This window comes from Corvus cornix, chromosome 1A, assembly GCF_000738735.6.
Source record: "Corvus cornix cornix isolate S_Up_H32 chromosome 1A, ASM73873v5, whole genome shotgun sequence".
In the NCBI taxonomy this organism is placed as follows: domain Eukaryota; kingdom Metazoa; phylum Chordata; class Aves; order Passeriformes; family Corvidae; genus Corvus; species Corvus cornix.
The window spans coordinates 50,698,495-50,712,883 of record NC_047057.1 but is presented as its reverse complement, the minus strand read 5'-3'; the positions used below and the strand labels follow the sequence as shown (position 1 = coordinate 50,712,883).

General features: G+C 54.3%; 1 protein-coding gene across 1 annotated transcript; it reads left to right on the top strand.

Annotated features, from left to right (window-relative positions):
• The first annotated feature begins 3,308 nt into the window (after nt 1–3,308).
• Nucleotides 3,309–13,753, top strand: GGA1 (golgi associated, gamma adaptin ear containing, ARF binding protein 1). The gene is made up of 17 exons (XM_039571129.1): nt 3,309–3,441; nt 3,829–3,913; nt 4,219–4,294; nt 4,909–5,007; nt 6,210–6,333; nt 6,821–6,921; nt 7,989–8,069; nt 8,467–8,604; nt 8,734–8,815; nt 9,011–9,118; nt 9,406–9,561; nt 10,313–10,377; nt 10,516–10,697; nt 10,810–11,093; nt 11,304–11,473; nt 11,711–11,821; nt 11,994–13,753. Exons 1-17 carry the CDS (start codon nt 3,411–3,413, stop codon nt 12,102–12,104), a joined length of 2,004 nt encoding a protein of 667 aa, XP_039427063.1. The 5' UTR covers nt 3,309–3,410; the 3' UTR covers nt 12,105–13,753.
• The last annotated feature ends 636 nt before the right edge of the window (nt 13,754–14,389 follow it).

Sequence of the window (14,389 nt, the reverse complement as noted above, 5' to 3'; positions counted from 1 at the left end):
CAGGGAGACACTTTGACTCCTCACACTGTCCAGAAGGGCACTGCTGCCTGTTCAGTAAAGGGATCAAGACACCCCTTGAGTTTGGAAGGAGGGCTTGAACACAAGGAAACGGAGCTGCACAGCTCACCTCTAACTCTGGTATTTGCTTCTTTCACTTGTCTCGCTGAGCCAGTTGCTCTAATGACAGAACCAATGTGGAAAGGAAAATTGGTATACAGAGGTCAAGGCAATTCCCCAAAGGAAGAAAATGAAATTATACCCCCATGCTAACAACCAGGGAAACTGAGGCAGTGAGCATAGCTGAGTATTTTCCTGAGTCTTGCTTCAAGACATGCTTAATTGCAGTCATGTAGCCGGCAGGTTTTCTGATCCCTTATCCAGCATCCTGTTTCCTCATTCTGCTCCTGTAGCTGTAGAAGGATGCCTTTGATCACCGGGGACAGGTCTTCCTACAGCTGAAAGGGAAACTGCTGAAAGAAATGGAAGGGAGCAATCCTGGTGGATGATTGCATACAACAAGAAAGTGCTGCATATGAAAGGGAAGGAGACATTTCCTATTAGATTAAAGGAGCTCAAACCTGCTCTCCCTCCTAGAGAAGTATGCAACTCTATACTTGCCTCTGTAATTGCAGCCCTCTGCTGGGAAAGGTGCTTAAAAGTATTGCAAAAGGAAGGAGATTAGCCAAGGTCAGGGAATGGCAAATCCAGAGGATTGTGTAACAAGGTGCATGGTCCGAGGTGATGTCAGGAGAGGTGCTGCCAGCTTCTCTTTTCCAAGAGAAAGTAGCAGAGTTAAAAATGAGCCAACCCCCCAGGAACTGGCTGCTGGAGTCAGCCAGAGCAGGAAAACGAAAAAAAAAAACCAAAAAAACAAAAGACCATAGCACCAAGCTTCAGGAAAGTGAAAGGTCTCCAGCAGAACACCTTGCCAAAGAAAGAGGAATATGATGGGGAAAGGGAAGCTCATGTCACGGGCCAGAGCTGACGACCCAGCAGGAAGCGCACACAAGCACATCTGAAAAACATCGCAGGGTTCACATAAACACACACGGCAGAGAAACCAAACAAACACTGGGACAGAGGGGGTGACTGCGTGGTTCTGCCCGGCAGAAGACGACCTGGTGGGTGGAAAACCCCTCTCCCAGGCGCACCGGCTACTCCTGTGAGGCCGCCTTTCCTTCCCAATGGAGTGGGACTTGGCCTGCTTGGGATTCACCTCGAGTGCACAAGCAGCAGGAGCGCTTGCTGAGCCCAAGCTGCCCTGGCAGGCGCTGCCGTGCCTGCTGGTGCCCTCTGCGGGCGGCTGCTGCAGGGCCTGACAACCCAGGACTGCACCAAACCCAAGACTGCACCCCTCTGTCAAAGCCGGCACAGTCATCCCTCTGCCAAACTTAGGACTGCACCCCTCTGCCAAAACCAGGGCCATACTCTGCCCCCATGAGCTGTGCTCATCCAGGCCTCTGGCCATCACTTCCCTCCACAATGGGCTACAAGCTAATTATAGCTCCAGTACTTTCCCTCCGGAGCGGTGTTAATTACAACTTGGAGCCTCACTCCGTCCAAACCTAGCTTAAAATCCCAGCTGTCGGTAAAAATAAATCGAGGGGAAAAAGGTTGTTCCTCACACATCATCTAGCCGCTCTTACAGGGAGCAAAAATTCAGATTCCGATCTTTTTCCATTGGCTGCACTTAGGGTCCTTGTTATATGGAAAGCAGATGTACCAAAGGGGACAGAGACTCCTAAATCTGTGAGAAATAAAAGCAAGGTCGCCGCTGACAGGACTTTTATGCACGAGTTCACTCGCCATTGTTTGCAACCAGCCGAAAAGAGGTGCAGCTTTCCTCCATTCATCCTGGGCTTGTTAACAACTGGGTGTTGCCAAAGACAGGAAAACAAACAAGCCCGAGACTCAGACAGACCGAAACCTGAGCAAAAGGGGGCTGTGTAAAACACCAGCCTGCAAAACCTCTCATTCAGAGGCATCGCTGTGGGGGATGGAGCGATGCGTGCCTTCTATGCAGATCGTACATGACCTGGAGGGCTCCTAGGGATGACTTCAGGATTCTCAGAAAAATCAAAGGAATAGTGACATGCAGGGCTGACTCATAAGATTAAAATAACCTGTGTAAAACGTGCCTGAACACAGCAAAGGGAAGGATGTTGCAATTTTCTATGAAAGGCACTTAAAGAGGGCTTTGTGATGCAAGGCAGTAACAGTTAAAAAAAGAACTACATTCAGGCGCCCCAAAGTGCTTTTTAATGACCAAAAAGCCCTCACCAAAACAATGGCTATCCATAAGGAAAAGCCATTAGGTGCGACAACAGGGCAGTTCCCCCCGTCAGCCATGGGATTAGCACTGTAAATGAGTAACCCAGCACGGGACCGCTGGGCTCAGACGCCTGTCTCCACATCAGAGGCCGGAACGCCGAACAGGCTACACTATGCTCTTATCGCCGAGGCTCTGCAGGGCCAGCCCCAGCCCCTGCCGCTGACACCCTCACCGGGCACCCCTCAGACAGCCTGCACTCCCCAAAGCTCCCCGAGCTCGCTCGGGATCTGAAAAGCACGAAAGCGAGCTACGAAAGCAGCGAGGCGGGGAGAAGCCGTGCAGCTCCTGCCAGGACCCCTGGGGCACGGAGAAAACAGGCGGTATTAGGTGTCACAGCTGCGCTGGTCTAGACTGGCAGAGCCGCACGGAAAGCGGGCACAAACGGAGTTGGTTTTCCTGCAACGCTCCGGCCATTTCCATTCACCAACCACCCCCCCCAGCCCGCCCCACACGCTGCTCAGCAGGGCACAAGGGCCAGGCGGGGTGCTGCCAGAAGATCAGCTGCTATTTAAAGATCAGTGCAGGGGACCGCACTTGCTGCCATTCATATTTATATTTATTTTTATTACTGGCCGGCACCCGACCCCGGCTCAACTCCCCGGCCCAGGCGGGCGCGCAGCGCGCATGCGCCACACCCGCCGGGCCCGTGTCCTTTTAAAGGACACGGCGCTCGCCGCCCGCCGGAAGTGCCCGTTCTCCGCACCGGAAGTGGCTTCGCCTGCCAGTACACCGGTTCTTCCGGGAGGGGGCCGGCTCGGCCGGTTTCCGCGCGGCCGCTGCTTTCCGGCGCTCTGCCCCGCCCCTCTCTCGCTTGCCCTCCGTGTCCTTCTCCGGGAGGGCCTTCCGCTTCCTTCCGCATCCAACGCCTTTCCTTGCCCCTGCGCGGTGAGCCCATGGTGGAGCGGGGCTGTGCTCCAGCAGGGGGCGCGCTGGCGGCGGAGCGGCGCTCTGCACGGGCCGACTTCCGGGTCTCTGTGTCCACAGGGATCGGGACTCTCCATGGCGCGGCCGCGCCGGGCCCGGCGGGAGGGCGGCGGCGGAGCGGCGCTGCCCCGGTGAGGAGCCGCGGGCCTCCGACATGGAGCCCGAGACGCTGGAGGCGCGCATCAGTGAGTGCGGCTGCGACCACCGCTCCCTTCCCGATGGGGCGGGGAGGGCGCGGGCGTGGGGGGGCGCAGGGGCGTGAGGGAGGGGCTGGGGGTCGCACGCGGGGGCCGTGGCTGCTGGCTCACCTGGGGTCTGCGGGCGAGACCCCAGGGCCGAGCCAGAGGCAGGGGTACGGTGGGCCAGCAGGGAGGAGAGGGCGAGAGTTTGTGCACAGGGCTGCTGTGGGAAGGGGCGAGTGGACACGAGTATGTTTTTCCTCCCACGCCGTCCCCATCTACTGCACCCGCTGCAGTTGGCAGGGAGGGAGTGGGATCACCCTTGTCCCTCCACAGGGTGGGAGTCTGCTGGTTTTTTTTTTTTTCCTCACCGTCCCCTCCTCTTGCCCGCAGACAAAGCCACAAACCCCCTGAACAAGGACTTGGATTGGGATGGTATCAATGCGTTCTGTGAACAGCTCAATAAGGAGCTAGAGGGGTAAGTGCTTTGTCCTTTCCCCAGGCTTCTCCAGGTCACAGGCCTGGTAATGATTTCCCACCTAGTAAGATCCAATGGAATTGTCCCAGGAGCTGAATAGGCATGAAGGCCCTCAAGGTGGGGGTAGGTGGGGGGTCATGGTCCACTAATGGAAGGTTCCCTCAGGGTTTTGAGGTGTCTTGGTGCCTTATCAGCATCTTCAACTTGCAACATGCTTTTCAACTCTGGATTCCCAGACAGAAATACAGGTGCCAGGCTTTTTGTCAATAACCGGCAAGCTTTTCTTTTCCCCTCGCTCCTTCCAGTCCTCCACTTGCCACCCGACTTCTTGCCCACAAGATCCAGTCTCCACAGGAATGGGAAGCTATCCAGGCCCTCACGGTAAGGGCATCTGCAGGCTGGTAGAACTAGATGGAGGGGCAGGGCGTGGAGATGCTCCAGCTTGACTGGAGAAGCATGGGAAACTTCGAACTCCCTCTGAGAGAGCCCTGGAGCACCTGGGCCCTTGGGTGGGAGAGGGACTGAAGGTGGTTCCACAAGTCAGGAGAGGTTACTTGGAAAGGTTTTGTTCCTAGAAGGATCGTAGCCTGTTGAAGTTGATAGGAAGCTTTTTGGCTTTTGTTGTGGTGGCCTTGGCAGTGCTGGGTTAATGGTTGGACTCTATGATCTTGATGGTATTTTCCAGCCTAAAGGATTCCATGTTTCTTAATCGTGTTGTGGATCCACACTTTGAGACCCTGCTGTTTGTGACCTCTCTAAGGGTATCGCTTTGTATGGGCTGTTGAGCCACCTCTGCAAAAACTGGCCCCAAAGACGAGACTCTTGCTTCCCTGTGGGCGGGTGCTTGACCACCTGGGAGGGAAAAGGGGACGTCCCTCTGCGCTGCTGTGACAATAGCCACAGGCTCTGTACCCGGTGAGGGGGGAGCAGGAGGGAGCTGGCTCCTGATTCTGCTGCTGACCCCATGCTGGGACTCACCTGACCCCTCTCCCCAGGTGCTGGAGTCCTGCATGAAGAGCTGTGGCAAACGCTTCCACGATGAGGTGGGCAAGTTCCGCTTCCTCAATGAGCTCATCAAGGTGGTGTCCCCTAAGGTGGGTCTCACGGCATTGTGCTGGAAGGGACTGGTGCCTGGTGGCAGGAGGGCTTTGGGAAAAAGTGGTGGCTGAGCAGACAGGTCAGACACCCACTGGGATGGGGGGAAACAGGACAGTGTTAGTAGGAGATCTAGTCCTTGTTTCCCAGTGAGTTTTCTGGTGGGAAGGTGAGTTTTCACCCCGCTGTTCCAGGCTGATTCTTGTTGTAGGAAGTTGAGGGCCAGCTGGACATGGTGCAGCCAGCACTTGTGAGACTGCTGAGCTCATGTGTGTGCCTGGAGTCACCTTCCCTGCATCCCTGTTGGGCTCTGTCTGTGCTGCATGTGCTCAGGAACCTCCCCCAGCTTTGACATGACCATGTCTTTCTGGGGTGTCCCAACCTGATTGAGACACTCTTGGAGGGCAAGCCCGGGCTTGGTCACTGGTGTTCTGGTGAGTCCATCTGAAGGACCGAGTCATTACCTGCTCCTTTGCTGATGCTGCTGTTCCTGCTGCAGAACAAGGTGTGTGGGCTCCCCTGCTCAGTCAAGGCAGTGAACACCAGCACGTGTAGAGTTAAGGGAACACAGGCTAAATATGACTAAGGAAAAGCTTTGTCTGCCAGTCACAGCTTGTGATCTGTGATGATGAATGGCCAGGGACAGTGACACCAGCATTCTAAAGTGCTCCTGCTTGGCACCCTAGAGTATGTCCTCTGCCTTAAGCCACTTGCCTCTGGTGGCACATGCACTATTTCTACCACCAGCAGACCCGTGTGAGAAGGCTGAAAGATGATTGCATGGCACCTGCTGGGTGCTGGTCATCTGGGGCTCACCTTGCTCAGTGCCCTGGGGCTCACCCTCAGTGCCTCAGAGACCATTACCCACATCCCTCTCTCAGCCCTGCTGTCCCCCCATTCCTAAAGGGCTGCCTTGCTGAGCAGCTTCTTTTTGCAGGACCCTTGCCTTCACAAGGTGACAGGAGACCTGCCTGAGACCCGCTGCTGCAGCATTTCTCACAGCTCTTGTTTTTCCTGTGGTGGAAACCAGGCACAGCATAGGATGTGTTGCAAGGCCCTCGTGAGCTTTCCTGCTTGCTTCCTCTTTCCTCCTTGTGCCATTGGGAACGGTCTCACTTCTTCTGGGAGGGTGAGGAGAGGAATAGGCTGGACTTGAAACAGCTCAGATCAGCTTCAAGGCACCTCTTTTCTTTTCCTCTAGTATCTTGGCAGCCGGACATCAGAAAAAGTGAAGTCAAAGATCCTGGAGCTGATGTACAGCTGGACATTAGGGCTGCCTCATGAGGTGAAGATCTCAGAAGCCTACCAGATGCTGAAGAAGCAAGGTGAGAGGCAGTGGTCTGGCAGGGGAAAGTGGACAGATGGTTTGCCCTCTCGCATTTTTTGTCTGGGCAGAATCTGAAACAAGCTCTCCCTTCCCTCTGCCCAGACCCAGGACATCCATCAGTCTGACTCAGCACCAGGGTCAGGAGAAGGAGCAGGTGCCTTGGGGCTCCTGGCTGAGCAGAGGGAGTTGCTGGTGATGAGTTGCTGGGTTGGAGGGCACATCTGCTTGCTCTCATGGGAGATGGGGCACTGGAAAGGTCTGGGGCTGAAGGGCTGTGAATGCTTTGGCAGTACATGCTGGAATTTTCTAAGAGGGGATATTTATGGCGAATGGAAACACAGTCCAGGCTCTTGGGCAACAGGATAACCCACGTACCCTCAGTCCCAGCTGGATTTGGTGGGCCATTAGGGGAAAAAAGACATGGGTGGCAGTGCCATCCCCAAGTGGGTGAGTCCTCCTGATCTCTCCTTTGGTTTCTACTGCAGGGATTGTGAAGTGTGACCCAAAACTTCCCGATGATGCTCCTTTTCCACCGCCTCCTCCTCGACCCAAGAACATCATCTTTGATGATGAAGAAAAATCCAAGGTAAGGGCTTTGTGCAAGGAGAGGGACAGTAGGCATCATCTTCCTGCTCCAGTATCTTATGTCCCCCTGATGTGGAGATTCAGAAAGTCAAGGTCCCTTGCTCTCCTTCATTAAATGCATCACAGGAATGATGAGGGCCTGTTCCAAAATCATGACAAAGGAAACATCCACAAGTGTGGGGCATGTGGGTCTGTTTGACCTTTGGAGCACTTAGCTGTAGGATGGTCCAAAGGGTGAGGCACTGACATTGGCCCAAGCAGGTTCTGGGAGGTTTGCTGCTGTGAGCTCTCTAGACTTCTGAGTTATCTGGCCATGAGGTTTAAATCCCAGCCCCAGATGCTGCTGTTGTTATCTCTTCCCCACCCCCAGCACTGCAATCTGCTTATTGCCCAACCATTTATAGCCACCTGGACCCATCCTGTGTTGTCTTTCCATCAGAACTATGTCACCACTCAGGCAAACCTCTGTGTTATCAGTGCTGATACATTTCAGCAAGTATTGGGCTCCTCTGGGTCTAGTTCTGCAGCAGGAGTGTGATGCCAGTTTGCTGCAAGGGCCTCCATGGGTCAGAGTCTGCAAATGAGGATTTGTAGGTGGGCAATGGGACTGTTCACTGACTATGGAGAGGGAGAGAAAGTGGGAGCTCTCCCTCTTCACCAACTATACCCAGAAAGAGGCATGTGAAGATGTTCCAGGAGTCCATTACAATGCCACAGCAATTCTTGCATAAACCAGGCTTTCTTCCTGTCTCAGTGCTGCTGCACTCCAGACTCTCCATGGTGGGTAATGGGCAGGCAGGAGCAGGTTTTGAATGCAGGGATCTTCACGGAAAGACCTAGCTTGCATAACCAGAACCACAACAGGAATAGGACAGCCGGTTGTACTTCTCTCCCTGGTGTGTGATAGCCCACAAGCTCCTGTGGCTCAGCTTTCTAAAGGGTTGGAATTGTTCACTGCCTCTGCCAGATACAGCTTTGGGATGGGAGGAACTCTTGGCTCTAGTGTTGCAAGAGTGACTCCAGCTGCCATCCTTCAGCTTGGGCTCAAAAGTACCTTCTCTTTTGCAGACGCTGGCTCGCCTCCTGAAAAGTTCCCATCCTGAGGATCTCCGGGCTGCCAACAAGCTCATCAAGGAGATGGTTCAGGAGGTGTGGCTGGGGAAAAGGGGAGCTGGGGGGTCATGGTCTGGGTGGCAATGGTTAGCACCAAAGGAGGACTGGCTCTGCAACCTCGTGCGGACATATGAAGCTTCTGCCCAAACTTTGGCTGCAGCAGCTGTGAAAGAGTCCTTGTGCAAGTTCTGCCATCCCCTGGCTACTAGGAGGAATGGCCCCGGGTGCATTTTGTGGCCCAAGCCCTGCTGCAGCACTAGATCTACAGCAATTCCATCCCTGTTGGGCATGTTCCTGCCCAGAAATGGCCTGGAGTTTTCCGCTGGAGTGGGAGCTATTTTGAGGGCAGTGTGCTTTAGTCCAGGGTGGTTGGCTGGCCCAGCCTTCCTCCTCTCCAAGTTAGGACATCCTTCCCCATGTGCTTCCCCTCCAGGACCAGAAGCGCATGGAGAAGATCTCCAAGAGGGTGAATGCCATTGAGGAGGTGAACAACAACGTGAAGCTGCTGACAGAGATGGTGACAAACTACAGCAAGGGGGAGACAACAGAAAGCAATGAGGACCTAATGAAGGTGAGGAAAGGCAATCCCAGAATCCTCCCTGGACTTAGCAGAGATGGGTGGCCTTTATCCCCTCATCCTCCTGCCTGTTTTGCACACCCAGCTGATGCTCACCTCATCACTCTTTCTCCTCTCCCCCAGGAGCTGTATCAGCGCTGTGAGCGCATGAGGCCCATGCTTTTCCGGCTCGCCAGTGACACAGAAGACAATGATGAAGCTCTAGGTAAACATATCTGGCCTTTCTCATTCCTGCTGAGACTGCCCTGGAGGTGTCAATATACCCTGGTGCAGTCTGCAGAATGGTGAAAACGCTCTCTGCAGTGCTTTTGTTTGCAGCAACTTGGGCCTTGCTTTGAAGAGATAGACAGAGTTGGGGTATAAAAGTTACTCTCTTCACTATTTTCACTCTTACTTTCAGCGGAGATTCTGCAAGCCAATGACAATCTGACCCAGGTGATCAATCTCTACAAGCAGCTTGTACGGGGAGAAGAGATCAATGGGGAGACGGTGGCTGGTCCCCTTCGAGGTGAGCAGACTTGAGGAACGGGGACAAGACTTGAGGAGGGTCAAGCAGAGGGACCCTATTGCTGGTTTCCTGCAGTGTAAGAGAAGACCAAGAGAAGTGGAAAGGGGAAATCTGCGGGAGCTTAGAGTGGGGCTGGTGAGATAAGGAAATGGCTTGTGGATGTGCCTGGTGCATGAAGAAAGGGAACTGGAAGGGAGAGCAGGGGGGTGTGAGGAAGGCTGAGAACCAGCCTCAGCACACTGCGTAACCCTGGATAATGTTTCTGACTCTCAGCTTTTTTTTTGCAGGCAGCACCTCAGCGCTTCTAGATCTGTCTGGCCTGGAGCTTCCAGCAACATGCCCTTCCTACCCAGCCTTGCCCACCCTTTCAGGTGGCTCAGCAGTCCCTGTGCCTGACCAAGCTGTCTCTGTCTCCTTGCTAGATGATGAACTCATGTCTTTAGGTGAGAAATCCAGAGCAAAAGCTCCTTATTCTTTGACTCTGCATAGTCTGCATAGATGGTTCTTCTTTGGCAGGAACATGAATAAGAGAGACCTCTGGTAGAATTGAATAATAAAGGCAAAGAGTTGTCCTTCATTTAGTGTGAGGGAGAAGGAGGGAAAGACCCTGCTGTGGTTCTGAACTTCAGCCCCATGGTGTTTTTCTGGCTAGTCAGAGAGAGCCTGTAGGCACGTGCCCACTGATTTGCTCTGGGAAAACTGACCTGGCAGGTAAATCAAGAGTGATGCAATGGACATCCCCAGATGGGATCACAAGGGTGGGTCACCCCCATATTTACTGCTTGCTGTTGAAGTCACGAGCTGACAACAGATGCATGGGACTTCCAGAACTGCTCACATGAAGTCATGGGAGGTGCCAATCCTAGAAAGGCTCTAGAGTCCTTCTTTGCACAACAAAGTGTCTGTTTCCTAAGACAAGTGCTTTTGAGTACCACAGCATCAAGTAGACAACGTGGTCAGTCAGATTGGTCAGGTCAGTAGTATTCATTTTTCTGCTAACTGCAGTGAGAACTAAACTATAAATGAGGATATCTGGACAGAATAAAACCACTATCACCCTCCTGCCTCTCCCCCATGCAAGGATGGGGGCCAGAGATGGAGACCACATTGGCGGTTCTGCCCTGCTGCTTCTGTGTCTTATTCAGGCCGCATTTAATGCTCTTACTGCTTCATGTTTGCTTTTACTCCTGGCAGGCCTGAATGACCCAGCACCACATCCTGTCCAGGCTGGTGACAGCAGTGGCTGGAACAGCTTCCAGGTAATGTGCTGAGAGCTAGGGCAGAGGATGGGGAGGGTGGCAAAAGCAACAAAAGTAGTTAGAGAAACATGCTACATCTGATGGTTGGTGCTGATACGCAACCCTGCTTGGGGGCTCTCCTGTGCACTCTTTCCACAGTCATCAGACAGCAATGAGCTCAGTATCACCCCTATCGCAGCAGCACCACCACCAGTCAAAGCAGATGCTGGTGCATCCTCTCCCAAACCGTCTCCTAGCAGCAGTGGCCTGGATGACCTGGACCTCCTGGGCAAGACACTGCTGCAGCAGTCTTTGCCTCCAGAATCTCAACAAGTGCGATGGTAAGCACTTGGTAGTGCAGTCTTGCATCTCTCCCCATTGTTTCCATTTCTGGGGTGCTGGATAGCACTTCAGTGCCCTTTTGCACTCCTTGCTCTCTCTCTCCCCCCGCAGGGAGAAGCAGCAGCCACCCCCTCGGCTCACCCTGAGGGATCTGCAGAACAGGAGTAGCTCTGGCACCACAGCCCACAATCCCAGTGCTCTGCCTGTGCTCCAGAGTGTTTCCCCTAACCCCACACTGCCCCTGACCTCAGAGCTGCCTGCCCCTGCTACACTTCCAAAAGCTGCCACCACACCAGCAGGAAGTACTGCAGTCCCACCACGGCCTCCTGCCACTGCGCTGCCCCAGGAGATCTCGCTGGCCAACATCACTGTGCCTCTGGAGTCAATCAAACCCAGTGAGTCGGGGAAAAAGAGGGGGGCAGGAGTGGAGGGATTAAACCCTGCACACATGGAAGGGAATGATGTGAAGAAGCTTCTTGTTTGTTGGATTTTGTGGAGGCTGAAGAAGAATGGTGTCACTTGTATGGAGTTAGGGTGATGGGGAAAGGTGCTGTAAGGCCAATTCGCTCCTGGCTGACTGCTGCCTGTCCCCGTCTTTCCCCCAGGCAGCATCCTCCCTGTGACAGTGTATGATCAGCACGGCTTCCGTGTCCTCTTCCACTTTGCTAAGGATGCCCTGCCCGAGAGGCCTGATGTGCTTGTGGTGGTGATTTCTATGCTTAGCACGGCCCCGCAGCCCATCCGCAATATTGTCTTTCAGTCTGCCGTCCCCAAGGTAAGACAGCTGATGGGGCTGAGGTCCCCAGACTGTGACAAAGCATGATTCTACTTCTGCAGGAAAGGCAGGGTGGGTGGAGAGAGTGCTATGGGCATGGGAGCAAGTTCTAATTGCCTTCACAATGTTTTTTTCTTTGACTAGACAGTGGAAGCTTCCCAAATACAGGAGCAAGGCTTCTGGCTGCCAAGTCACCCTCAGGAATGTGGTCACTCTCTTCTCTCACTCTCTCCCTAGATAATGAAGGTGAAGCTACAGCCTCCCTCAGGCACAGAGCTGCCAGCATTCAATCCCATCGTCCACCCCAGTGCCATCACTCAAGTCCTGCTGCTCGCTAACCCACAGAAGGTAAAAGCATCATCCCTGGGGCATGAGCAGAGGCTGGTCTTGGTGCTCAGGCAAAGCCTCACTACCCTGTCCCTCTTCCCTCTGCTCAGCAGCATCTGAGACATGAATGGTTTGTGCCTCATGCCTTTCTTACCCTGCTTCTGACTGCGTATCCTTTTTCTCCCATCTCCAGGAGAAAGTGAGGCTACGGTACAAACTGACCTTCACAATGGGAGAGCAAACCTACAATGAAATTGGGGATGTGGACCAGTTTCCCCCACCAGAATCCTGGGGAAACCTCTAGGGCCACATGTTGTAGGCACGACACTGCAGATTCCTTAGGAAGCCAACCCTGTGGGGCTGGAGCAGCCTGAGGAAATGGGAGGGCGGGTGGGGGCTGGTGCTCACACTCTATTCTCCAGATGGCCGGGCAAGGGCCAGAGGGAGCGTGCCTCAAGGAGGAGAGCAGAGATGCCAGGAGATGTTCATCCCACAAGACTAGAAGTGGAGTGGAAAGCTTCATGTGTGTGAACAGTTGCCTTCCCTGCTCTTCTGAAGATGACACTCCCTCCCCAGTCTGTCCAGCTTCTCTTCTAACCCTGCTTTCCCGCTTTAGGTGCATAGGGGAACAAGGACAGGGAGCTTTAGCAACCTCAGCCCAGGGCAAGGCCTAGCAAAGGAAGATCCTTTCCCTTGTCCGTCCCCTCTGCACTTCTCAGCCCTTCAGCTACTTCGTGCTCTATGGTGCTCTCTCTTGTCCCCCTTGCCCCCTCCTTGGAGCTGGGCCCCAGTGATTCCATCTGGTGGGATCACACTGGAGCTGATGTGGAACAAGGCTGGGCAGAGCCTAGGTATCTCTCCAGCACCAGAGAGCAGACAGCTGCCCTTGCTTTGGGGGGGGTCAGGGGGAGTGATCCTCACATATCTCTGTCCTAGCTGCTTACAGAGCTGTTGGTGGGAGGTGGGCCCCAGGGTGGGGCCTCAGGGGCTGGGAAGGGCTTGCTCTGTGCCTTCCCAGCCCCTTCAGCTGGCATTCTGAACCCCTGCAGCAGGGAAGCCTACACCATTCCCACAGGCTTTATCTATCATAATGAGCTTTGGGAACGGTGGCCAGAGAGGGGCACGCTGTGGGGTTGAGTCTCCCGGCAGCCTCGTGCCAGATGGGGAGAGGAAGTAGCACTTAGACTTCCTTTCCCCCGCTGGGCTGGAGAGCTTGGTGGGGCGGGGGGTTTTCTCAGCTCTTCAGTGTCCTCTCGCAGAGGGGTGGGTGATGGGCTGGGAGTCGGGGGGAGATGGGAGCCCAGCCCATCACCACAAAGCTCTGCACTGGGGCTTAGGGGGGGGTTCAGCTGTGCCTTGTGCACCTTTGCTGCAGCTGAGGGCAGGCCTGGCTCCCTGTGGTGGGGAGGGGGCTCGCCCCAGCCGCCTGATCACTGTGACACAAGAGCTGGGATCTGCAGGCGCAGAGGAGACTGAGGGTGGCACATCCCAAGCACTCCCGAACCCCATGGGACTCAGGACCATGGGAGCTGCTTCCCATCCCTAAGCTGGTTTGGAAAGGGCCTGATCATAAAAAGCAGAGGTAAGCTGTGCTCTGCATTGGCTTGCCAGAGGTAGAAGGAGGCATGTTTGAGATGGAGGTGAGCAGGGTGCCTTGCACTTCTGGCTTGGGGCAGCGAAGGTGAGGTGTCTCGGAGCTGGGCACAGCAAGCAGTAAAGGAGAGGGGGAAGCAAGGTCTTTATGCTGGGATTCTGCTGTGTCTTACTTCCCTTTCTGGTCTCTTCAGGGTTTTGTATGGGTTTTTTCTTTGCAGATCTTGTTTGGTTCTTGAATAGACTTGTATATATTTTCAGTGCAAAATTCTGTAAATGGAAGAAAAACAAACATTTAAAATGAGACGCCCGGCGCGAAGAATCTGCTGTATTTATGGGAAATAAAGAGTTCTTTCCTGATGCTGCTCCTCTGCCTTTTTACCCAAGGAATGCATTTTTCCCCACTTTCCCTGACCGCTGAGGAGCTTCTCTGCGCCCTGCCCAGCTCAGATCCTGCCCCTGCAGTCCTGTAGTTCATCCCTCAGTCACTCAGGCCTTGCCACAATGATTTCCCTGCTCCCATGAGCAGGGAGCAGGGATGGTGGAATTCCCCCAGCAGTTCTCAATTCCTTTTTTGAGAGCAGTCAGTTCCAGGCTGTGAACTGGGTGCTGCCCACTTCCCTTCTGCCCCATGGAGGGGCAGTGGGCAGGAGTCTGCCTGAGAGCCCACGGGAAGCAGGGCTTGAGCTCACTCCCATGCTCCCACATGACTGCAGCATCACCACTGCTGGCAGCAGCCCTTGGAAGCAGATCCGTGAGGCAGCTTTATTTCAGGGGTACAAAGGAGGATCTCCTCTGGTGAGCAGCAGCCCGTCGCTGGGAGCAACTGATATGGCATACAAGGAATGGCCTAGCCACTACTTGATGCAGCCAGTGAAGATCTGGGAGGGTTTTGCTGCATCTTTGCAACAGGTGCTTGAAGTGACTGCGTGTTAGGAGCACACCCAGGGCTTGATGCTGGGGGATCAGATGTGCTCTGCCACAGGTTTAGAACAG